This window comes from Dermacentor andersoni, chromosome 1 (genome assembly GCF_023375885.2).
Source record: "Dermacentor andersoni chromosome 1, qqDerAnde1_hic_scaffold, whole genome shotgun sequence".
NCBI classification, from domain to species: domain Eukaryota; kingdom Metazoa; phylum Arthropoda; class Arachnida; order Ixodida; family Ixodidae; genus Dermacentor; species Dermacentor andersoni.
This window is the reverse complement of record NC_092814.1, coordinates 241,324,103-241,350,300: the sequence shown is the minus strand read 5'-3', so window position 1 is coordinate 241,350,300 and position 26,198 is coordinate 241,324,103. Positions and strand designations below refer to the sequence as shown.

The 26,198-nt window shown below is 47.1% G+C and overlaps 1 protein-coding gene across 2 annotated transcripts in view; it reads right to left on the bottom strand.

Moving 5' to 3' along the window:
* LOC126548101 (uncharacterized) overlaps window positions 1-26,198 on the bottom strand; it is a 213,227-nt gene that overhangs the window by 98,161 nt on the left and 88,868 nt on the right. Inside the window, exons 2-3 of one of the 2 annotated variants that reach the window (XM_055063550.1) lie at window positions 16,196-16,258; window positions 10,761-10,960 (exon numbers count right to left, since the gene is read on the bottom strand). In XM_055063550.1, the coding sequence (XP_054919525.1) occupies window positions 10,761-10,960; window positions 16,196-16,258 (263 nt within the window). The remainder of the gene's footprint in view (window positions 1-10,760; window positions 10,961-16,195; window positions 16,259-26,198) is intronic. The other variant, XM_050196212.3, reaches the window with a different exon arrangement.

Sequence of the window (26,198 nt, the reverse complement as noted above, 5' to 3'; positions counted from 1 at the left end):
CATGCGTGTGACTGCGTGTGCGTGTCCCCTTCTAGCTCCGCACGCCGGCTCGTGTTCTCCACAGCGCTCCAGAGGAGCGGTCTGCCCCGGGGTCCGCGCCACTGCTGAGCATCACGTCGCGAGCTGCGCAAGTCGGTGGTTCAGGTGCGGCGAAGAATTCGCCAGGAATGCGTTCCTACTCTGAACGATTCTCGCTAGAAAGCTTGGCCGCCTGTGGCATGCGCAACAGCTCCGGAATGCGCGCGCAGCGGTACAGCAGTGGCCATCGTGAGCGCGCGGGGCGCGCCGAGCCTGCTTCGGGGCGGAGGCGTTGTCGCGCGCGTTGACTCCAGCAAGCGCGCATTCCGGTGGCCGTGCGCGCGTTTGGCCGTTGTCGCTGTCCTCGTGCTTTGCCTCCTCTCTTCTCTGTTTTGCCGAAAAGGTTGTGCACACGCGCATGCCTTGTTGTTCTGCTGCCGCCGTTGGCTGGGAAGCGCCGTTAGCGGAATGGAGGTCGTCGCTGTAGACGCTGGCAGTGACCACTGTGCAGGATGACCCCATGCGGGACGTGCGGCACAGGAAAACAAACTTTTGGATGACCTGGCGACAGTCAGCGTGCCGATATTCTGTCTCCTATGGCACAGCCCGCTATTAGAGACGCATGCTCAAAATTGCAGCCCGGTATACGTACCTAAACTTTGTTTTCTGTGTACCACCGCGTCTGTTATGCGAATGTCTCGGCTTTGCCGACAGAGTAGGCTCGGGATGGTCATCGCGCATTCAGCCTCACGAAGAATTGTGGATAAAAGAAAGTGCACGATGAATTATAAATGACAGAAACAGTAAAATTTAGAAATAGCGCATCCAAGTGTCTTTACGTACCCAAACCCCACGGCCTTCTTGCGTTCTTTTGTACTACTTTTGCGTTAATCTGTAGGCCTTCCGACGCTCTCTTTAAATACATAAGCATTTCTATGCTTACCTAACGAGGAAAACCGTCCGTCCGTCCGTCCGTCGCGTAAGAAGTTCGCTTTCAAGATAGCGCCCGCAGCAGTGAACGAATTCGTACTGCCTCTCGTTTAAGCGGCGAGAACACAGCGTTCACGAAGCTATCAGCCCTCGCCGCACTCTGCCGACATCGCAGACCACTTTCATATAGATATAGAGGCCCGTGCGTATGTCTTCGACGCGAACTATAAGCGGCGAGAGCAAAGCTAGCGCACACGAAGTGATCAGCAGTCGGCGCTCACCATCCCCATCGCAGATCCCAGATGGCCGGATCAAGCATCATAATATTGATAATGACACCGGGCTGCGTGGAGATGAGCAATTGGGACAATGCTTACGCATACTTAGACAACTCCCAGATGAATTTCGGCGTGAATTTTTGTTGTACGCCCAGTGGTTTGCGTCCCCTAACTTTGGGTGCGCACAACTTAAAGCTCTCTATTGACAAAATGGTAAGAGAAAAACGGAGACTCAAGTTTTAGTTCAATTGCACGACGATCACGCTATCGAAGAAAAAGATTCAGGTTTTACATAGCCAGCAGACATTTTTTCTCTGCACTGACAAGCATATCATTGATAATTTTCGAAACCGAAAGAGTAACGAGGCTTTCGATCTGTAACTGCATTTTTATTTAATTCACGAAAACAAAGAGAAAGAAAAAAACAACCATTGCAGTCTGTGAAGATGGAATAGCAGCGAAAGCTGACGACAGTCAGAGCTCTCAAACGAAAAGCTAGCTGCTTTCGCTGCCACCAGCAACGTCGCCAGACTCGCAACATAAAAAAAGTGACAACCATTCCACTCTGTGAAGATGGAATGGCAGCGAAAGCTGACGACAGTCAGAGCTCTCAAACGAAAAGCTAGCTGCTTTCGCTGCCATTCCATCTTCACAGAGCGGTATGGTTGTCACTTTTTTGCGCTGAGAGTCTGGCATCGTTGCTCGTTCGGAGGTCCTCGGGCTCACGATTTTTGTTTTCGTTCAGCGTTTCGGGAACATTCTTCGTCTTTGGTCGTGTCGCGCCGGCGCCGTTTACAATCTCGTTGCTGTTCCCTCTGGCGTTCCTCGTACGCATGTTGTTCTTCGAGTGTACCAACTATACGTGTCCGCCCCATCCAAAACGCAGCTGTTTTTAAAAAGCACCGATACCTCTCCTGCTTATATACTGCGATAACCTTGACGTCACGCTATTGTTCACGGCGAGCGTTCTAATCTGTTCCGCATTATGACATCTGCGCCGCCGCACTGCACCCGTACGTGATCACACACAAAGCAAACAATAAAACCCATTGTATATGGGTTTGTTAAAAATCGCTAAGTCCGTTTCTGTTGCCGGACGCCGAAAAAGACTAAAGGAGGTCAGTCATATACAGCTTTGACTGTAAAACTCTGCATGAAGAGAATAGTGTTCTGCTCTAGTTTGCTTAAATAGATCATCCGTTCTCATGTTTGGTAGACCCTTCCTTCTACGTGTAATCCTTGCATCTCTATCCTGACGTGCAAATTATCAAACCGAAAATATCCCTTGTTAGCCACGCTGCTGTTTTGATATTCCGTCCCTTTTGTTCTGTCTCACGTGAACATACACGCACGCAGAGCTTGTTTGGCAGATAGCAGAATATTCTCGTCAGGCGTGAGTGGAACATGGTTTTCACATAACGTGTCGCACGGTCTTGCGGAATTTGTAACACTCCTCCTGCTCGTGCCAGTGTTAGGCGGTTACGCTTAACTGTATTGCGTCTTTTTCTTCCTTCACGCGCGTGCACAGATAAGTATTAGAGAGGCCTGTAGAGTATAACTGAAGCGCGTCTTTCTTTAACGGAATATGCGTCGCAAGAACCCTGAGATGCCTCAGGTAGTGATAAGACAAGCGGCTGCTTCGTTCAATTCCAGATCCGGCTTAGTAATCCTTGAGAACGCGTTCAGCTCTACAAGCTCGCAGTTGGGCAAAGCTTCCGCTAGCTTTTTGGAAGATCTTATAGCGTGCGTGTTTTCCTGCGTGTCAGTGTTCCAACGGCTCGGCACGTTTTCGATACAGCGTCGGGCGGCGTGCCGCAAGGTTTTACGTGTTTGTGCTGTACACTTTCGCTGGTCTTCTGTCGATTGCCTCCGCTGGCGGTAATCCCCCCGTTCCATGCTCGGTGGGAGGGAGGCTGTTGTCGTGGCGCCGTTTTTTCCCTCCCGCCCGAACACACGCAGGCGTTTCAGGACAATGGCCACACGCGAGTCGCGTCTCTTCGGAAAGTGGCATGCTGGGTAAGTCCATCGACTTGTGTGCCATGCCGGGCTGTTCGAGATGATGCCACCCTTTTTTTTTATGCGCGCGCACTTCTTTCGCGCGAGCGCACGCACACCTGTCGCGTCGTCGTTTTGTTTGGTTCATTTCTTTTGCGCTCCGGGGAGCGGCCAGCCTGTCTATCCGCTTAGGCTGTTTGCTCTTGGCTCTTCGCTCACTGTAGCGGTCGAAACGACGCCCTCTATTCGTGCCGCATCGTTGAAAAGTGCAACAGCTTTTCTGGTCGCCGAGTGCAGTGCTGCTTTCCTTCGGCTTCACACTACAGGTCTAAGTTTCTCTGCGCCTTCTGCACCTATTCACGGTGCACTGCACCTAGGCCTTCGATTCCCCGAGGTGCAGCGGTGCACCCTCAACCCCCGTGCTCGATTGAACGGGGTACAAGGCAAGGTGCAGCCGCGGTGCAGTACACCCTTCAACCCTGCAGCGAGTGGGTGCAACCCGGCACACCATAACTGGCACCCCCTGCACCTTTTCGTTTGTGGTGCCGTGCACCCTTTTCTGCATCGAACAAATCTTACTTCTCACCAACGGTGCAGATCTTCGTGTAAAAAGAAAAGAAGAAAAGAGAAAGGTTGCACCAGGAGAGGACATACGAGCTCCATTCTTTGGAGCTTTCTAAGGCTCGCGTATTCTAATCTTAGTATTTAGAATTCACATAACGAAAGTGTAACGGCGCAATGACCAGTGCGCACTGATTTAATTTATCCGTCGCAGTTAGGCAAATACGATGCATTACTGTCGAATTGTCCGCACATGTTTCGTCTTATTCGTTTCGCAAAGCGAATCGTAAGGACGTGCGGATGCACGCGGGACGTAGAGAAAAAATAAAGACCTAAGGTCAGTGCTAGAACAAACAAAAGACAGAGTGCACAAAAGAGAAGAAAGGAAGATAAACGCAAACAGAAGGGCGACTCACTTTCGCTTTCATTGCCACTTGAATACATGCGAGCGCACCGTTGAATAATAAATGCATCACCAGAAATACCGGGACTCAGCACCTTTGCGACTGGGAAGCAGTTGCTTTCTTTTTGTACTTGCGCTAATCTGCCCCACTCTAATCTTCCCCGCAAGTGGAGCAGGTGGACGGAGAAGTGAATTTAATGCAAATTCGGTCACCCCGCCCACAAAAATCCGCCTTGCACAACTAATGGTAACGAAAGCGGCTGTTTCCTCCTTCGGGGCTGAATTCCGCCGATGGGTTTTACTCACTCTTGCATGATAAGCGAGACAGAAAGGGAAGACCGATAGAAACTGAACGCCTGATCAGAAGCAAGAGAGAAAAGCCGCGGAAGACGAGCAATGAGCAGGACCGGAATTCCTTTCTTATAGGAGCTACAGCCAGCAAACAAAGCGGGAACGAATTCGCATCTCCAGTCGACACTGTTCATACTCAATTCTGCAAGAAAATAGGCAGTCTAAGGCACTTGAAAAAAGAAAAAGGGTATGAGGGTTGAGGAGCTGGAGGGGGGGGGGGGGAGGAAACAACAGTGGCCGATTGAGTACGGCGAATTCTATACAGAGAAGCTACAAATGCTCGGCTTCAAAGAATTTCAAATCCCGTTTAACTTCGTTTGCAATTGCTTAGGCACCAAGGCACAGGCTCTTAGCACTACATTGCGACATACAGATAGTGAATGTGGAACGAGCGCCGGAAAGTCAGTGCGAATTTGTTGTGAAAAGCATCTTGTAACACAATGCCCAATAAACACGCAAGTAAACAAACAGGTAAGAAAACAATCGCTCAAATAAAACAAACGATAAAAAAGGAAAAGAAAAGCAATAAGGATGGCGAGACCTGATCATATTATCGTGCGACCAAATTGTAGCCGACAACGTGAGCTACATTGAGATTGCGCTGCGTTTATTCTGCTGCTCTCATTCGATACTAACTCTGGTGCTCCCTGGAGCATCGACCACGCATTCCACTTTCTGCACATGGCGCATGCCACCGTGCGAGCTCGAACGTTACAAGTGTGTTTGTACGCAGCAGGCTGGCTAATCACCGTCCATGCCATATTTCTTACACCGCCCCTTTTATCGGTGCTTTTATGCCTGCCAGTGCCTGTTTGCTTCTGCTCCAGTCATCTCTGCAAGGACTCCTCGCGCGCGACGGGGTGAAGTCAGGAATGTTGCCAGTCCCTCTATTTTACCGCCCATCGTTCTTTCCCTCCAATCTAGCGAGCAGTTGCGTGTATTGCGCATTACCTACGGCACACCACATAGCGGTGCATGCCTATAGGTGCCCCCGTTCTTGTTCTGCATCCCCCTCGTTAACTTAAGCGCAGCGCCATAACCACTGACCAACCGTGGTGTGGATGTGACGTTGTTATGCCCTCACCTTCAGCTTACGTCATTCTCTCTATCAGCGACTCATGTAAAGATGCCACTTTGTTGCTGCTCATGACGAGCTGTAAAATACGCTTTCATTGAAAAATCGGCAGCTCTGCATTAAATGTAACGCATGATTGTCTCACTGGACTTTATCAAAAGGCGGATGGAAATGCCGATTTAGCAGTACGTTACCCACGTCTGCAACCATGCACACAATTCGATATTTTTTTTTTTCGTCTCGTGACGTGGGACTGTCTTAATTTAATTATACGTTACTTTTACCGAGATTTCAATCATGAAAAGCGCTCAGACTGCGGCAGAATAAAGTACTGGTTGAAGCCATTCAAGTCGCGACAAACTTGTCCAGTGTACGTTCAAATCAATAAACGGAACAAACGGCTCCAATGGCCCGAGAAGTGCAGCCAGCGAAAGGGCTAGCAGTGCTCGTTCATGTTTCGGCACGATTTCCGAAGAATAATTTTCGTATAATTGCAGAAGGGGCACTCGGCAATAGCTATACTAGTTCTATACTAGTTCTATACTATGCTATACTAGTTCACCGCGCCGGTATACTTGTAGCCTGACTGAACTATGCGATAAGCGACTGTCCTTAAAAACAACAAAATAGCTTGCAACTTGAGTGGCACGCATGCAGACGGCGAATCCGACCGGCAGCGAGGACGCGCTCGTCAGCACTTCACCGCGCATCTCTCAGGGATTCTAAAGGAGTTCGCTGAATATTGTCGCATGGATAGCTTGGTGCTGTGGGGAGCGAAATTCAATCGAAACAGCCTTGCGTGTCTTCCCCGACTCCTTTCAAGAAGCGCGCTTAAATAAAGAACACAAAAGACAAAAGGTTGCCTGAGACAGCCAGGAAGGTTCATTTCAGCGCGTTACATCAGCGGGTGAAAACTGAACGCAGACTAGCGCGCGTGGGTTTTTTGTTTTGACGAGAAATATTGGTCCTGTTCAGCAAAGAAGCGATGTCATTGTCCGCCGTTTTTCTCGCACTGAGCAAGAGGCATTCGAGAAGAGATGGGGTGAGGCAGCCATTTTGTCAGAGATCTCTTTTTTTCTTCTCAATTTACTAGAGTTGGGAGAACTTGGTAATGTCCCTACGTTTCTACGTTAGGGCGGCATAGAGAAACAAGGAGACATGAAAGGGCGGGAAGGTTAACCAGAGAGGCGTCCGGCTGGGCTACCCTACACTGAGGAAGGAGGGATAAAAATAGAAAGTCTAGGGGCCAGATAGTTCACGTGCACAGTGAAGGCGTGCCTATATTTAAGAGGGTGTCCCAACTATCATGCGTCAAGTTCAGTTGAGTTCAACTTTATGTAGAAAACAAAAACACAGCTGCCAAGATAATTGACGAAAAGACAAATAGTGCCTGACAAAGCGTCCAAAACCCTTCCCGCCAGGTGACACACCACTCAATGGGGCAAATAATAAAAATTAAAAAGAAAGAAACCTTGAGAGGTAAAACAAAACATAAAATACAAATACAGCGAGTTAAACACGTGTTACAGTCGTGTAGTGATGCAAAAACCAATTTTTAAACAAGCACATAAAGCAGGCTATAGAAGCAATACACGAAAAAAAAAAAATGCACAGTCTAAGTTGATGTAAAAAAATCAAAAACAAAACAAGCATTTTACATTGCAAGGCAAACACTCATGTTATTGTGTTCATAAGCGGGGGAGGACAAAAGATACGTGGTGATATTTTTTTTTAACGTGTGTATAGACATGTTTTCCACTATCATAGGTATAACGACCAGATTACGGTTTATAATATCTGGTATTGATAGGTTAATTTTTGGGCACCATAATTAGTACGTGTTTTCTCCTTCGGATAATTTTTGTGCCGGAAGTCAACGGTGTTCCCTATGGAGATAGCCAGATGAATATGAATCAGGTTCAGTCTTCATTTTGTTATAAATAACAAGGGCTAACTTGCTTTTAAAGACATCCCTGATACCTAATATTTGGTGTTTACTGAAGAGTGGCGCGGTGTGACTAAGTTACGGTGTGTTTTCATTTACACGTGAAATTCCTTTCTATAATAAGAACAGGCTAGACATGTTGGTTTTGGTTGCAGTTGCCCACACTAGAAGTGAGTAATTCAAACGGACTTAAAATTCAATATTTAAAGATATGCAAATGTTGCGTAGCTGGACAGAACCAAGGAATGTTGTTTGCTGTCACTTGGAGATACTCAGATTATTTTGTCGCATTCCACCTAATTATATATTTAGTCTTAATTATTTAATCAACTTCTCAAATATAGTAATTAGATGAAAAGTGTCAATGGGAAAACTGTAGGGCAACATGAAAACAAGACAAACATTCCACTCTGTGAAGATGGAATGGCAGCGAAAGCTGACGACAGTCAAAGCTCTCAAACGAAAAGCAAAATTCTTTCGCTGCCATTCCATCTACAAAGAGTGGAATGGTTGTCAGCCTGGCGTCGTTGCTCGTTCGGGGGTACCCGGGCTCGCGATTGTCGTTTTCGTTCGGCATCGCAGGAACGTTCTTCGTCGGTGGTCGTTTCGTGCCGGCGCCGTTCACATTCTCGTTGCTGTTTCCTCCGGCGCGGATCTGCCAACAACTCAGCGATATATCGCATTGATTCAGGCACTGTAGCAATGACCAGGCGGCCACTCGAATACACTATCATTTCTTTTTCCGAAGAATATGGCTAAAGGTACACCTGATGCTTCCATTAAGATGAGAGGTGCGCTAGACAACGTTAGTACGTCCGAACTACCTGGTTAAGTTGGACGTGTTTTACGCTAAAGTACGTCGTAATTACGCGCTCATAGTTACTATACGCAGGACGGAAAAATCAAGCTATTTTCTGGATAAACGCAACGGGAGGGCCCATTTATTCATGAAAACATATCTATCGCATGTATGCGGTCAACATAAGTGGTCAGGATCCGTTCTCTAACCAGCGTCGAAACGCTGTATGTTCAATACCCATCTGGTTTGGCCAGACGGGCCAGCTGTTGAAGCGGACCAACGAACATAATTATTTGCTCCATGCCTCCAACCTGTTCCAGGCCTTTCGGTTTCGTCTACTCGCAAGTAATTGCATGGCGCAGTAATGTCGCTGTTTTCGTGAGCGGCAGACGAAACGACGGCGACGAGTTCTCATATAAATCGTCTTGAACCGACCAGTTGGTTTCACTTGTCCCATAGCTTGAGCGCTTGAGCGCTCTCGCATTGCAATGCTATAACGCAATAAGGCAAGAGGCGCTACCGCAAGCAAAAAAATGTATGCTACTGCCGCGTTAGCCGCAAAGCATGCTAGTTAAAGGTTATGTATGGTAATTAATATGATTACAAAAATACACTTTACCACATTTCTACGAACGGTCACGACAAGATCGTTAAGGAACGTAGAACGATAAGCGGAGAAGACAAACCTGCTTTGCAATATATATATATATATATATACATAAGAAGATATGTTTTGGCGTGTCATGAGCGTGGAATGAAGAGTGAGAAGTAATTAACACAGACACAAATGAAGTCGGCGCTGGACAGCCCTTCCGAGTCCCGTCAATGCTGCACGAGTTGTCCGCAGCTTCATGTAAACGAAGGTTCAAGCATTTCACATAATTTATTAATAGTTTACCTTGAGATGCACAATTCGATGGCTTCACAGATCGCGAGTAAATGGCCGCGAATATATGCATGTAACTCTTTATACATAACGAGAAACGCACGAGGGATCTGCGGGATGTGGTAAATTGAGGGAGCGACTTCTTTTCTTTCTCACCCGTAGAAGCCTTCGTTACTACGAATGTTATACCAACGATCACACAAGCAATGTTATAAAAAAGTAGAGCACCTCGCATTTCTAGCGGTGCGTCAGTTTTATAGAGAGCCTTTTGCCACCGCTTTTTTTTTTCTTCTTCACCTGTGTGACCCTTTCTCATTCTATATGCAGCGAACGCAGTGTATGTTCGCAGTTCTGAGAAAGTACAGCTATAGAAGCTGGACTTACATCACTGTAAATTGCCGGATAATCTGCGGACATAAAACCAGAGTCGGGTCAGTTGGTATATATACTCGAGACCGAGTCCGAAAAACGGACCGTAAACGGGAGCAAGGAGAAGCACAGCAAGAGCGTTGTATAGGCAAGCCGCAAAATCTCAGTTCGCTTCTTTTTTGTTTTTTTACTGGCCGGTTTCACACATGTCGCACTCTACTAGAAACGAATGGACGTCGATTTCCGCCGTGACGACAAAGAACCGGGTTTCTAAACGAAACGCATCAGTCTTTTCTAAAGCGCTTCCACCCTGTACGTATCACAAACGCGACGTTATAACTTGCAGGTGATGGGTGTAAGAGGCGTGGCACAGCCGATATAGGCTAAACTGGCGCGCTGCCCACAGTCGGCGTCACCCTTTCGTGGAGCGCGGGAACGGCTGCCGCCAGCCAGCGACGTCTGACGGTAGTGGCTGGGCCCGAGAGTAGGTGCGTAGGTGCGCCTGCCCCGCGTGTCCAGACACTTTTGATCTGGAGCCCAGCAGCTACCGTTAGACATGGCTAGACGTCGCTGGCTGTCTGCGGAGCGGCCCGGCGGCAGCCGTTCCCGCGCTCGACGCAAGGGTGACGCCGACTGTACATTTGTGTTTTGAGTACACAATTTCGTAAACCCGCAGCGCTGGCTCAGGGGCTATGGTGTTGCGCTGCTAAGCACGAGGTCGCGGGATCAAATCCCGGCAGCGGCGGCCGCATTTCGATGGGATGGAATGCAAATACGTCCGTGTCCAATGCATTGGGGGCACGTTAAAGATCTCAGTCAAAATTTATTCGGAGTCCGCCACTACGGCGTGCCCTATAATCAAATCGTGGTTTTGGCACGTAAAACGCCAGAATTAAATTCAACACTTCCTTCGCCTAGAAACACAGTGCGCGCAAAGCCCGAGACACATGGTGCGATTTTGGGTGCGATCGGTCATACGACCATTCGCATCGGCAGCCGCACTCAACAGGTTCTCAACCAAATCCGCCGCACGTGGCGCCGAATCGCACGCCGCGCATGTGACCAACCTGCGACCAACGCGTGCCCAGCATTGAGCCAGAGTTCTCTGATTGAGCTAAGGCGGCTCTGCGATGGGGAAAAGTGCACCAACCTTGAAGAGGGCGTAGCGGTGGACGATGTTCCGCTCCGCCTTGGAGGCCTCGTACCGTTCATGCAGCTTGATCAGGGCGCACTTGACCGTCTGATAGGACTCGCTGACCTTCTGTTCGGCCATGAAGAGCCTTTCACTCGTCTGGACCGCGCCTTCGCGGGTGTGGTCTGCAAGGCAACGCCATTCGTTCTCGTTCAGGCCTTTTGAAGAGATCAAGAAACACCGCAGGAGCGCCATGACACAGCAGAAAAAAACACCTGCCGCCAAAGCAACGCACTCGTGAACCTCAATTTGATTGATATTTAGCTTCACAAACAGAAGCAATGATGTAGAACTCCGGGCGCATCCGTTCGGAAGTCCTTCTGAATAACCAGTACTGATAAGGACAATTTATCGCGCTTAGCAGGCCAGATGAAACAGAATGGTATGATTACGTAATCTTCGTCGTCGTATGAATTCATTCTTACAGATAACAGGCACTCGCTTTTTCTAATACCGCCATTTTCGGTATTCCATTCTTTGAAAAAATGATGTGGCATCCCATGACGGGAATCTTTATCTCCTGTTTAATTCTCTATTTTCCCCGTGTATAACTCACTTCTAAATGTTCCCAGATCATAGTGCATTGACCAAAACTGATCATCCACTGGAGCTCCGATTGCATTCTGAGCGGTGCCAAACCAAGCTCGAGTAAAGCTCTTCGCATCACCTTACAGCATTGTGGCGTACGTAAAATGAAACAGCAGCCCCTTCACACAGTTCATCCGTGGATTTCGTCACGAGCTCTATGTTTTGCACGTAGAGAGAGAGAGAGAACAAGGATAGGAAAGGCAGGGAGGTCAACCAGAACAGCATCCGGTTTGCTACCCTACACTGGGGGTGGGGGAAAGGGGAATAGAAAGAGGAAGAAAGGAAGAGAGTAAGCACTCAGTACGTGTAGGAGGAACACCATACACAAGGACACTATAAACGGTCTCTTAAATCGGTGCACTTCAAGTACTGCACTAGTGCACGAATCGCTATTCGAGCCAGAGACGGGTGTGGCCACGGTCCGAGTATCTTTGACTCGGTGAACGGTCTCGAGTCTAGTCGGTGTAAAGTTGCCCGCAGAGAGAGAGGCGTTGGACATCGTAGCGAGGGCAGGAACACAATAGGTGCTCGATGGTTTCCTCGCACCCACAGGAGTCGCACATCGGGCTCTCGGCCATTCCCATACGGTAGGAATATGCATTCGTGAACGCCACTCCCAGCCACAAGTGACACAACAAGGTTGTTCCGCCGCGGGAAAGGCGAGATGGTAGTTGTAGCCGTAGCGTGGGGTCCACTTTGCGTAATCTGCAATTGAACGCACTTGAAATCCAGAGATCTTGTGACTTCTTGTGTGCATGTAGGCGAAGTTCCCTCGCAGCGTCCGACCTCGCTAAAGGTGTTGGACGCGTCTTGGTATCTTCGTGGGCACACCGGGCAGCCTTGTCAACTAGGTTGTTCCCGACGATGCCACAGTGAGCAGGAATCCATTGAAATATAATGTGGTGTCCTCTTTCCAGAGCTTGGTGGTGCACTTCCCGGATGTCAGATATCATCTGCTCGTAAGTTCTGTGATGTAACGCAGACTTTATACTGTGAAGAGCTTCCTTACAATCACAAAATACGACCCACTTCTCTGTTGGCTGTTCGGTGATGTATATCATAGCGGCATGGAGAGCTGCAAGTTCCGCCGAAGTAGATGTAGTCGTGTGCGACAATTTGAATTTAACTGTAAACCTTCTTGGCTGGAACGACGAATGCGGCAGTTGAGCTGGTACGTGAGGTCGAACCATCGGTATATATATGTATGCGGTCATGATACATCTGGTGCAGTAATAGGAGCGTAAGTTGCTTCACAGCTGGCGATGGATGATTGGACTTTTTTGTAATTCCAGGGATAGCAAAATTCACTTGAGGTTGTCGTAAGCACCACAGGGGAGATGAAGGCTTCGTCGCTGGTGTAAAATATGACTGTATCCACTCTTGATGAGCGTTAATCACTATTGAAAAGGTCGCTTGAGGTCTCTCGGCTGGTAGGGAGGCCAAATGATGGTCGAGGATCCTTGACAGATGGCGAATTTGCGCTCTGAGAGAGTCGACAGCTACGTGTGTCTGGATCATATGGTCCCCAGAGATGGCAATAGTTGCTGCTCTTGAGGTGCACCGAGGCAGCCCTAAACACGTGCGCAGGGCTTGACCTTGTACGCTCTCCAAAGCGCGAAAGTTCGTCTTGCATGTATTTGACAACACTGGTAGACTAACGTAGGAGTCCGAGAACTAGTACGCTGTAGAGCTGCATCACAGAACGGACTGGTGTACCCCAGTTTTTCCCGCAGAGAAATTTGAAGACCTGAGCAATGGCGACTAACTTCTTCTTCAGATAGACGCAGTGAGGGCCCCACGAGAGGTTGCGGTCAATGATGACGCCCAGAAAGCGATGCGTCTTCACATAGGATACAACTTGACTATCGATGGAAACAGGATATGACATTTGTTTGTGCGTAAAACCAAGTAATGCGCACTTTTCAGTAGACACCACTGAGGCCTTGTTCTCGGAGATAAGACACCGTCATGGTTGCCGCCCGCTGAAGCCTGGCTCTTAGCTGAGGGCGAGTCACCGCAGAGGCCCAGATGCAAATGTCGTCGGCATATATTGAGACATGAACTGTCTGTGGTAGGTACTCCGCTAGTCCTACCAAGACGAGGTTGAACAAAATAGGGCTCAACACTCCACCTAGCGGCACACCACGGCAGGTGTAATGGTCTGAAGTTTGGCCGTCCTCAGTCTGTAAGAAAAAGCGCCTCTCAGTCAAATAGTCCCGAATCCATTGATATATCCGGCCACCAACTCCAACAGCCTCAAGTGAGTTCAGTATGGCCTCATGGGAGACGTTGTCATATGCTCCTTTTATATCAAGAAAAAGTGCTGCAGATAGGCGCTTGAGGCTTTTTTGATTTTGGACCCAGGTTACGATGTCAATGACGTTGTCAATGGACGAGCGACCTCGACGAAAGCCTGTCATGGCGTCCGGATAGATGTTGAATCGTTCTAGGTACCATTCCAAAAGAACAAGAATCATTTTTTCCATCACTTTGCCGACGCAGCTCGAAAGCGCAATCGGACGATATGATGAGATCTCAAGCGGAGACTTTCCAGGTTTCAGAATGGGGATCAAGCGGCTCGATTTCCATTGTTTAGGAACGGCGCCGTTCTGCCAAGACTCATTGTAGTAGTTGAGCAGCTCATCACGTGCGTCACGTCCAAAGTGGCATAGGGCAGCATACGTGATGCTATCAGGTCCTGGTGACGAAGAACGCCTGCAGGTCGCCAACGCAGCATCGAGCTCTTCGAGTGAAAATAGCACGTTCATTTCTGGCACACGTGTCTCAGGGTTGTCATTTAATGCTGCGTCAGTATTGATGGCCACGGACCCAGCAACCCGTGCACAGAACTCTTCAGCCACTTGAAGTTCCGAGCGTAGTTGGTAGAGGGCCAGAGCAGCAAAGGGCTTCCTTTGATGCGGAGATGAGCGAATACCCCTAACCGTTCTTCATATATGCGAGAGCGATTTTCGGGAATCAAGCGACTGACAGAAAGTTTTCCATCACTTATCTTCCAATTTATCCATGCGACGCTGGGCTTTCTTTTGTATGCGTCGTGAAGCCCTCAGATCCAAGACGGACTTCGTGCGCCGATACCTCCTCTCCACCTGTCGGCGTGCCGCACGCATCCTCTCCAGTTCCATGTCCAAGTATGTTCGCCTTGCTGACTTTGTAAGCGAGCAGATGGATGTTTTCAATGCCTCTGCGATTGCTTCTTCGATAGTGTGTGAAAGGCCTTCCCGACATGTGTCATCCATATCCTTCTTAAACTTTGACCAATCAACTGTACGCAAGACAGTAGAGGAGCGTTGCTCAACTCCTCTAATCTTCATGTATGTTGGAATATGGTCGCTTCCATGTGTTTCTATGTCCGTAAACCATTGGACGCTCGAGGCAAAGCGCCGTGACACCAAAGTTAAGTCCAAGCAGCTACTATAGGTGGTGCCTCGCAAAAAACGTAGGGCTGCCGTCATTCACACAGTACAAATCATGGTCGGCAGCAAAGGAGGCGAGACTCCTGCCTTTGGAGTCAATTTTAGTGCACGTAAATGCGTGAGAACGAAATGTGGTTCTCTCTTTCGATTAGTTTTGTTCCTTTTAAAATTTTCTCGCAATGCTTAAAGTTTCATATATGCTACAATTAATTTGATGCCTCAAAAAGCTCATTTAAACGCGAGAAACTTGACGCAATGTTCGTAGTGGCGTTTTTGATATGCTGTAGGTAAGTTTTAGTTCTGAATTTTTCAACAAACCAAATGTTAATTAATTAATTACTGTAATAATTTGATTGAAACTAAATCACGTTTCTCTTTTTTTTCACATTAATGAGCGCCTCATGGCCAGAAATAAAGGTGAACAGGTTGTTTAAGTTTTTCTTGACATGGAACTGTGGGCATCACAGGGTTAATGCCGTACATGATTCATGTCGGTCATGTTTTTCTCGCGGGCGAAGGTGGCAGCACTCGAAACTTAGGAAATGCCGAATTCTAATCTCTCTATCCGACAACCAGTACCAGTGCCAGCTCTATAAAAAAAAAAAAAAAACTATTCTTTGTTGAATGTCCAAAAGGAATAGTGATACTTCGAATCGGCCTATGCATGAGGCTTGCGTTTTCAGCCTCAGTTGGTAGCATTCGGGAGCCTTAGTTTCTAGTGTCCGTTACTGTTTACAAATGTCGTATAGCGGGAAGCACATCAAATAAGGTAGGTATAATATAGATGTTTAAAATACTCACATTTTCTTGGTTATATGAGTGCTTCTTTCTGTACATGGGTCTACAGGGCTTGAGCTAAGGAACGCTTAGTAGTTGGAGAGACAGAGAGTATATAGTAGTTTCTCTCTTTCTGTTCTTCCACTTGTGATCTGGATTTCTCCAAGCCACCAGAACAGGCTTCTTTCTAGTGGTACGTAACAAATGAAAACTATGAACGGCTTCAATTTTATCGTTGTTGCTTGAGAAAAATATTGCTTCTGCCCCTGCCTTAACAGCAGCCAGCAGTAGGGCAATATTATAAAGAAGCCTATCGAGAACGATTTCCTCCCAAACTCGCAAATTTGGCATAGAAAGTGGTGCAGACAGCATCCCTACGGTTATTTATAAGGGTTGTCCCCGGAGGAGCTATGTAGAATAAGGTACAACCATTGAGCGACCGAGCGGTGTGCGTCACTACCAAATTGGGCTCATCAATTTCCACGCAATTTTATACAAGAAGGACTGCGAACTCGCCATAGCCACATACCCGAAAAGTTTGTTTAGAAAAAAAAAAAGATAGACATGAGAAAAGCGTAGTTATAGAGTACTCACCGAACTCAACATCTTGGACAAACTTCTTTACGGATGTCGTGAACTTGCCAACAAGGTTGGACCCTTAAGTGACAATGAAGAGAGAAACAAACATGTTTGTTAGACACTTCAACAGTAAATGCCTATTGACCAAATATAGCAAAATCACAAGTGGCACACTGCAGGTCTCAACGTTACCGTTGAGGCATTTGGGAAAAATTGTGCTGCGTAGCGAGCGTACGCACCAAGCGCAACAGCACGCGATAATTCTACATTTTCAGAAAGAGAGAGAAGTTTAATGCTATCGGGAGTGTTGAAAGTCAGCTATGGAACTATACGGAACCACAAAAAATAAAATCAGATGGACAAATTTTATGACAATGCCAAGGGTAGTGTCCTAGCGTTCGAAGCCAAATCATGGTTTCCGAGCGAGCAAAGTTGTAAAAGAAAATCTCCCGATGACGAGCGTCGGTGCGTATAATGTGGGAATATCACATAAAGCATTAAGCATGCTTTATTAGAACGCTGAAGTATTCATCTAATAAGTAAATGAGAACGTTGTCCTCGTTTTTTGAGAATGCTAGGAAAAAGGTGAACGAGCCAGCAGTGGAGTATAGCAAAAGACGCGTGGCGTAAAGGTATAAAGAACACAGAATGATAACAACATTAGTGTAGAGTAATAAAAATGACATATAGTGGTTTGTTATTCACAACCAACAGACTTTGAAGGCCGAGAATATACGCAGCATAAAAGTAAAAGAAATAATAATAAAAAACTAGCTAGGTGACACGAGCCAATTTCTCGTCCCGCAATAGGTACTCATAAAATTTATTCACTTAGGATGAACTTTAGTGGGAAAACATTGCGGGGGTTGGTTCCTTGGTAAATGATTCTGCAAATTCGCATGTTATCCTTTGTTTTCTTTTTTTTTTTTTTTTTGTAAAGCACAGCGACACACTCCGCAAGAATCCGTTTACCAAGTTTTGGGGATATCAACTAGACGACAGTAGGTTCGTACAACGAGACATCAAGATTCCGCAACTACATACGCTGTAACACCAAATATAGTTCAAAGAAAGGACCAAGCTTGATTACTAATAAACAATTTAAGTGGATATTGGCAATGCAGTTTCATGGATGAAAACATTTTGGTCTGGTTCGAAAATTTTTTGGCCGCGCGTTCTAATCTGAGAAATGAAGTCAGCACAAAGAGCGTTGTTGTAAAAACGAAGTACCACTGTGGTACCGCTATGACGTCAACGTTCTGTTCCGCTGGGAGTGCAAGTCAAAGGCGTCAGCGCTAGCTTAACGCAATACCTTCACTGGTTTCGTGCGGGGAAAGAAAGAGAAAGGTGAACTGATCAGAATTGATAGCGATAAACTATGTTACCATCGAAAGGTGCCAAACCGTGGAATCGAAGACATCAAATTCAAGCGAACCAGAGGCGAACGAGATGACGCTATAGAAATGTGGCGTTTCGTCTCGTTTTAAAGTCAAACTAGGCCAGGGGCGCTATAACGTAAAGCTATTCCAAACTTTTCTATTCCATTTCTGCAATCAGCCCTCCACGATTGGTCAAAATGTTTTCGAGCTATCTACATTTCGCTTGCGTGTCACGCGACGTCAGCGAAATTGCGAAAGCTCCTCATCTGATATGACGAGTACACACTGATAATCCATGATTAAGCCGAACAATATATATATATATATATATATATATATATATATATATATATATATATATATATATATATATATATATATATATATATATATCTATATATATATATATATATATAGTCCATATAATTAGCATCGCAATAAAAACGGTGAACTATGCTTAGCTGCTTGGTTTCTTATAGTGAAAGCTCCAACCATGAGTCACATTGCATAACAAAGAAAGTGAACTTCAAAATATACTATATATTCTTTCACTATATATATATATATATATACTTATGTTTGGGCGGGGGTGCGGCCTTCATCAAGACTCTTGATGAAGGCCAGGCCTCGGTCGAAACGTCAGTACAGCCATGATTTTTTTCCACGTCTTTCGGTGATAACACAGTGAAACAGTATATAGTATATTTTCAAGTTCACTTTCTTTGTTATGCCGTGTCACTCAAGGTTGGAGCTTTCACTATGAGAAACCAAGAAGCAGCTAAGCATAGTTAACCATTTTTATTGCGATATCAATTATACGAACACTCCTGGCAAATCTCCACCACCACTGTCGTCGGCGCCAGCGTCGCCGTGAGGTTCCGCATAAAGTCAAAGTGCGATAAGATTGCGGCTGTGGCCGTATTCTGTAGGTGCGAGGGAAAGCATGTGAGTGGGAGCCGAGGGGGATGTTGGCTTGGTGCGGCAGCATCGTCTCGCGCACGTGAGTGAAGGAGCCGGGGAGGGTGCGAGCTGACTTTTCGCGCCCGCAAGGGGGGGGGGGGGGGGGGGGAAGATGTGCTCACGCTAGTAGGTGGGAGGGGAGGAAGTTGGGCAGGGTAGCCCGCGTATCCGCTTCTACTCCGGCCGCGGCTGCGCGGAGCGCGCCCGCGTGCGTCTTGGGGATAATCTGCGCTGGGTTGGAAGGCTAGCCGACCCGAGATAGCTGATGGCTTCGTGTGCGCGGTGTTTTCGCGCACCTGGTCTGCGTTTAAGCGAGAGGCAGCGCGAAGGGGAACTCGCGCGCCGCTGTAGCCGCTCTTCATCACGCCAGCATTTTGACAGCGTGTCTGAGGTCATCGAGTGAGATGTGTTCATGTTTGTGCAAGCGGGGTACCGTGCTTGTTAATTTAGTTAATATGAAAATGTTTGTAGCACTGTATAGAGCTAATGAATCTACTAATTTTACTGCGTATAGCTGTCTAGTTTGCTATCGCAATCAATGCTTCGCCTTTCAGGCGATACTGCGACATTTTTGAGGACAGAGTGGCACAAAGTTTGCGACGCCATAGTTAGTCGACAAATTTAGCTATAAAGGACGGAACTCTCGCCGGCTAAGAAAAACAACAAGGGCCGACAGTTCAGAGGCAGCACGTGACCTCTACTAAGTAAGCAACACCAGCTGTATCACGACAGCTCTTGAAATTCAAAATTCCAGCATGTTTCTATATACTTGGACAAACCGTGTGGCCGGATAAATATACATCTCTTTTTTTTCTTCACCCCAGGCGCGCCTTTGAGTCGGTGATGACCATGTTACGTTGCTTGTGTTTTGTTATGCTGTAAATTTGCTGTGATCTCGTCGCTGGTGCAGACAGACGAGGGCGTAGCTACAGTACTTCAAGTCGACAGGTCTCGGGGACCGTTTTACAGACTTTCTGCGCATTTTCACGTGTGCGTGCAGCTAGTCATCTTCCTCTCGCCTTCTTTCTCCCTTGTTTCGTCTTTATATCAACTCTCCCTCAGTGCAGGATAGCAAGCCTGACATGCCCCCCCCCCCCCCCCCCCCCCCTAACTACTCTTCTGGTTAACCCCTCTGCATTTTCTTGCTTCTCTCTTTCTCGGCACTTACGCCAGAGTGAACCGCAATCCAGTCTACCCTAAGGTAAGAGTGAAGAAATAAAGGTAAAGCGAAACAAGCAAATAGAAGGTAGTATGAAGGAACTTCCTTGTTGTTCACAAGAACGCGCCTCACGATCAACAAAGCTTGTGTATTCGAACTTCTCAATAGTTTGAAAAAGCAACCTTTTTGCAGTCCGCATAGCGTATGGCTCATAGTGTTAATTGGGGACGTGATTGCCGAATTAATTAACGTGCTCGTGCAAATATCGCGTGAAGACATGCTGTTCCAAAACGCGCAGGATTACGCTGCACTATCTCTGACAAGGCAGTTATTCACTGTCTAACTTCCGTAGTGCAAATCATGCAAGCAAAAGATATAATAGAATACACCAAGGCAAACTAAGGGAAGACATTAATGGGCATTCTGAGAATCACGACGAAATTTCCATTCCTCGCCACAGGAAAAGAAATGGTGTTTTTGCCCCGCGGCATGGAAGATAATGCAGGACAGATGAAAATTCGGTTGCAACAAGTGTGGACGTTTCTAACCAGTCTCTAACCTGTCGAAAGGTTTGTATGACCAAAAAAAAAAAAAAATACTGTTTCCTATAGTTCTCTCTCTCAAAAGGGCACGTTTACCTATCGTGAATGGGCGAAAGGGCCTCTGTCCGGAGTCAACGTTTCGACAAAGGGACTTGTATTTGTGAAGGCGACGAAGACTCGGAGACACCCTGACGAACACACGTCCCTTTGTCAGGACATTGGCACTTGAGTGAAGCTTCCTTTGCTCGCCCACTGTGTCAGCTCAAATCTCCGCTTTCCTGTGGCCTGTTTGTCTTGTTTCGATTCCCTATCTTGAGCAACTCGCGAGGAGAGGGTAAAGGAAGGTTCACGGGCGTAATCCAGTGTTGAACTTGATGCACGCACGTACCGACAGAGCAGGAGAGAAACCTTATTTGCACAAAAACATGCTAAAATTGTAAACAGAGTAATGAAAAATGAGCCATTTCTTAGCAGATACGCCTTCAGCGCTTTATAGGATTTTTTTTATTGATTGTTGATTAGCGCTATGTCACTATAATCGGAGATGTAGAGAAGAACTGAAATAAAAATTGCATTGTTTGTAACCGACACGCAATGTAATACTCATCGCCCGCCCCCAACACCTATCCTCACCAAAAATACAAGTTTTAGCAATTTTCTTATAGCGCGAATCGAAAGATGTTAGGGGCGTTCATTTGTTAAGAGTGTCCCACGTTAACCTGGTACTACGCTTCAATGAAAGGAAGGACAGCTTCAACAATAATCAAAGAGCTTGGGGTGCTATGCTAATGAACATTGCAATGCTTGTTTGAAGTCGTCGTTTCAGCAAACAGAAACTAAGGGGAGAGTTTTGTAAGAAATAACACTGGAGCCACCGAAAACCTAGCCTCGTTATACCAATAATAAATGGTTAATTAACCCTTTTCTTTTCACTAGTGGAAAGAGCTTACGTGCAATCATCATTATTTAACTGAATAATAGAATGACAAAATTTATTTATGCATTAAGCTTCTAGGTAAGAAAAAATCATGCCACACAATTAGTGATATCAGGACACCTCCCAGAATGTGTCTTTCGTCAGCATAATATTTATTTATTTATTTATTTATTTATTTATTTATTTATTTATCCTGAAGGCCAATGGCATTACAGGGGGGAGTGGGAAGAAATACAGTCATAAAGGGAACATCAAGATAAAGTGAGTTATAATAACAATTTCAAACAGGCATGTACTTAAACAATGGGGGTTAGTTCCTCGCGATAACGTCGGTTATCAATGATAGATGCTATGTCAGCAGGAAGGTGGTTCCACTCAATTGCTGTGCGGAGAAGAAAAGATTCGGAAAAAGCTTTTGTTTTATAATATGGAATACCTACCTTATGGCGATGATAAATGCGATGGGACATATATTGCGGTGAAAGAATAAATTTGTCCTGAAGAACGGTATGGTAGTATATGTTATGAAATAAATTCAAGCGGCCAAGTTTTTGACGCGAAGCTAGAGACGAAAGGGAAAGGCTGGCTTTTATGGTGGTTATGCTAGCAGAGCAATTTTAATTAAAGAGAATAAAACGAGTCCAGTTATTCTTAACAAGTTCCAGGGCACTGGTTAATTTTACATGCATAGAATCCCAGACAGAATAAGCGTATTCAAGCTGCTTCTATCTATATGTTTGATATTGCAAGAAAAATCAATGTAAACGCAGTAGCGGGGCCTGAGCTCGAAACATTGAATTACTCCTGGGGTCGCTTCCATTATTTAGATCTATAAAGGACGCTTGTGGGCTCTCATTTTGGGTTTGTTCCGTCTCAGCTCGCATCATATGCGTCAAAAACACTTGTATGTGTCACCGTAAGAATTCAAACAGTGCGAGAGCGCATTGCTTGAACATTCACGTCCCTGCAGTTGTAATTGACCGGTGGGCGGTTGAGAAGTCTATACAGGGTCATCCACTCTTCTGGGGGAACACTACATTTGCTTTCAAAACTTAAAGCAGCCTAATACGTATATGTAGGCGTATGGAATCGCAGATGAATATTTTACTAATAGATGGTGTCAAGTGTGATATCAGCAACGTTTTTCCTTCTAAAGTAGACGAAATGTTTAAGGTATAGCGCAGTGTTTCTCCTAACAGTGGAGAGTCCCGTACGTCTAAGTCATGGTGGCGTTGTGGTGCAGTAACCGTATTTGCTATTGGAATATTTGCATTTTAACTTGACAGCGTTAAGGAGCTCGTGTCGCAGAAAAGCCGGTGTCGTCGGTGTCGTCGGCCATGAGCGAAAAATCCCGGAAGGCAATTCATAAATAAAAACAACTTGCAGGATGGGCTGGATGGGAATCGAACCAGGGTCTCCGGAGAGTGAGACGGAGACGCTACCACTCAGCCATGAGTTCGATGGTTCAAAGCGGAACAAAAGCGCCTCTAGTGAATGCGGTGTTGCCTTAGAAACGTGCCGTAGAAAGTTATACTGCGGTGTATATCGGTAATTATGAGCATTTAAATTACAGAAGTCGCAGTTAAACGAGTAGCGAAGTACGTTTTTGCTACATTTCTTCTGCGCTTGGCGCACACGCAGAGCCATCTCGCGGCAAACACAGAAGACCCCCTTCTCGCAATGTATGGCGCTGCCCCGACAGGTGGCGCGCCACTCGCCCGCTTCTCCCCTTCGTCTCGTCAAGAGCATGCCGAGCGAATGAGTGGGCGGTGCGAACGGAGTGCGATAACGCTATCGCGTTCCACTCTTGAAGGCGAAGCTTAAGCGTCCTCCAATTTTTCTTCGTGAGTTCATTGAGACATGCAGACTATGTTTAAACTTGGCAATAAGATCGATAAAACTGTAAGGCCCTTTGGCGGCTCTAACTTCTCCGATTCATGTCAATGGCAGCGATTGTCCCTTGAAGTTTTCGCAAGGTCCATTCCTGTCTACGTTTCTTTCTTTTTTTCCCATTTACTGTGAAGTTACTTACCCTTGTCCAAGCATCTACGCTTCTCCACGCGGCTTGCCTCGTCACTTTTCGTCGGATAAGATGGGACACAGTCCGGCGTCCGGGCCAGATCCCGGGATTTGTTTTCTCTCCGGCGGCTTGTTACTCAGCACGAGATCCTCGGGGCAGAAAAGCTTTACCACTTTGAGTGCCCCGCAGCGTTTACTGTATCTCCTTGTTTTCGCTCTCGCCGTGGCCACTAACGCCGGCGTGCGTGCAGCTGCTGCGTCGCCGTCCTTCCAATGTTTCACACCAAGTTCCAAGCTATGTGCGCTGCGTGCGGGCTCTTTGGAGCTTGTCTTGTATAGGGCTTAGTCATTTGTCGCAAGTGTTATCATTAAAGAAAGCAAGGAAAAGTCGTAGATTCTTGTTTATAATAATGAAAGAGAAAAAGAGAGGGAAAGAGGGTGTTGTGCGCTCTTTATGAATACTCCGGTGTTTAAACCGGATTTAAGCAGCTGCTCCTGAACGTTCTGTTGCAGTGTCCAAAGTAAAAAAGAGTTTCCCAATGCGACCGACACTGCTGCAGTACGGAAACTGAAGTGCAGTGAAAGAAGGATCAATTAAGCGACTTCAATTTCGTCCTGTTGGCCGCGAACGAGCATGAATGCTCGTAATGTGATCACTCGTTTTTGGGTGGATTTTAAGTAATCCCATGTGGACTCTCCTCTATCGCGTTTCTCATGACCTTAGAGTTATTTGGACTGTGTGACTTTGCGACTTTGGTATTCGACCGATGGACCAAGTATCGTGATCACTCGCGACTTCGAATTATGAAGAAATAACAAAGTCTGGATATAAATCGAGAACCTACTGTGCACAACACTCTAACCTTTACTAAAGTAGATTTGTTAGACGTGCATCAAATTACGCGTCAGCACGGTTAAAGGGACGCCGCTTATTCCCCCTTGATGGTGTACGAACACCGTCACAGAGGAGAGGTGGTGACAGGCGGCCATGATTGCAGCCACAGAGTTGCCCGGCCGGGTGTTTGTAGGGATTGCGATCGCACTCCAAAGAAGCAACTGATAAACACCCCAGCAGAATTAGTACCCTTCCCGCTACAAAGGCAAGTCACCGCAGCAAAAAACGGGCGGGTCCCTTCGATCGACAGCCGAATATGTGAAGTGACAGTCGAGTGCGTTACTCGTTGGCAGAGAAGCGACGAAAGAAATGACATCCGTTTTACTGGAGACGCTAACTCTGAAAGTCCAATTTGAAGCCACCGACGCATGTTACCCAGTTCGGGACGTGGATGCGACGCAATTTTCGCATTCGAAGCCACAGTTTGTCACTCCTCGCAATTTCGGCCCACCAGCTTCTGCATAATGAAGGCTCGGTGTATTTCTTTCCTGCGGGATGTCAAGAAACCTACAGTCCCTCGTCTCCGACGACGAAGAAATGCGCAGCTTCCAGATCAGGTAGACTGATTTGTCGCGGTCGATGGATATGCGAGAGCGCTTCTAACTGCGCGATACGCCGTTACTTGCGTACTTCCGGTTCTTCGTCCCTCCGCTCTATCTCTCTTATGTGCCCCGCGTGTTTCTCCCGCAGTGTATACCGTAGCAAGCTTAGTGCTCTTTTGGTCAACGTTCCTTTCGTCCTCCCTATTTATTTCTTTGTATCTCCCTCTCTCTCACTCACTTGTGCTCTGTGGTCTTGCAGCAGCGAAGCAGGCAATCCGTAGTCTATGTGTGGGCCAATCTCGGGATCCCCGGGTCGGAAGGTGGGGAATGCGCGTCGCGCCCGCGAATGTCCAGACCGCCGGACGGCCGCAAAACGATAAGGAGGAGCAGCGGCTGCTCTTGACCCACGCGTCGGGCCACCGGAGAAGGCTGGCCGGCCGGTGGGTATCGGCCATTGCTCAATGGGAGGAGAAGGTCGTTTGTCTGGCCCGAAGAGCGCGCGCGCCGGCCTCGGATTACTCGCAGCGCCCGGGAGCGAGGCGCGCAAGAAATAACGTGCCTTGTGGGCGTTAATAAGGCGCCGCCGGGCCACCGTTTTTTCTCCCCGCCCCTCCTCTTTCGTTTTGCTCCACCAAGGCCGCGCTCCTGTCCTGATACTGTGCCGTGCCATTGATCGTGGTTCCCTTCTTCCCGCTCTGAAGGAAAGGCGCGGAGGAGGAGCGCGCACAAGAAACAGCGGCGAAATGTGCACGCGTTATTACTCCCAGGTTCCGCCGGCGGACTCCTCCGAAGGCCGACCCCAGGGCTTTTCCTCATGAACAACGAGCTGCGGATGGGAAGGCGGAAGGGTGGAAAATAATGACAAGGTCATTAGTGCTCGGTGCGCTCCTATGTCCATCCATTCGCAAATAAGAGCGTGTGATGCAGCCCTTACTTTTGCTCGCGAAAGAGAGAGAGCGCGCGCTTGGCTCTCTCTCTTTTTCTCCTCCTTCCTTTTGTGTGTTCGTTTCCGAAAGCTCTCCGGAGTAGGTTTTTCCGAATGGGCACGGCACTCCGACCAAGAGGACCAGAAGATCTCTGCCGATCCGGGTCAGTTCATTATCGATGGCCCTTGGCTTCGGGAATGCACCACAAAGCTAAATAATCAATGATCCGCGCATATTAATTTGTGGTCTATCGTAGGAAGGTAAAAAAAAAATAAAGGTCGGTTCGTTCTAATCTCTATTGAAGGAACTAGAGATGAGCACTCGAACGTGGCGGGCGCCGACTCGAGGTTAATTATATGCACGAGACTTCATTTTCGCGGCGTGCAGCACGGACAAATTTTGCTGCTTAAATTTGTAATACGGAATCGGCGCCGGATTCGCGTTATATAAGCTTATTTAGCTCCACTTATGAGAGAGGATTTGCTCGCCATCACCATAAGCCTTGAAGAACGCTACTTTCTGAGTTCATTTGGTGCTGAGGTTTATGTTACACGCGAATCGTAGCCGGCAAATATATAAGGGTCCATGTAGCAGCACAGACCACGCACTAGGCACGCGGGCTCCACAAATATACAAAGCGGAATCGACCCACTGGATTC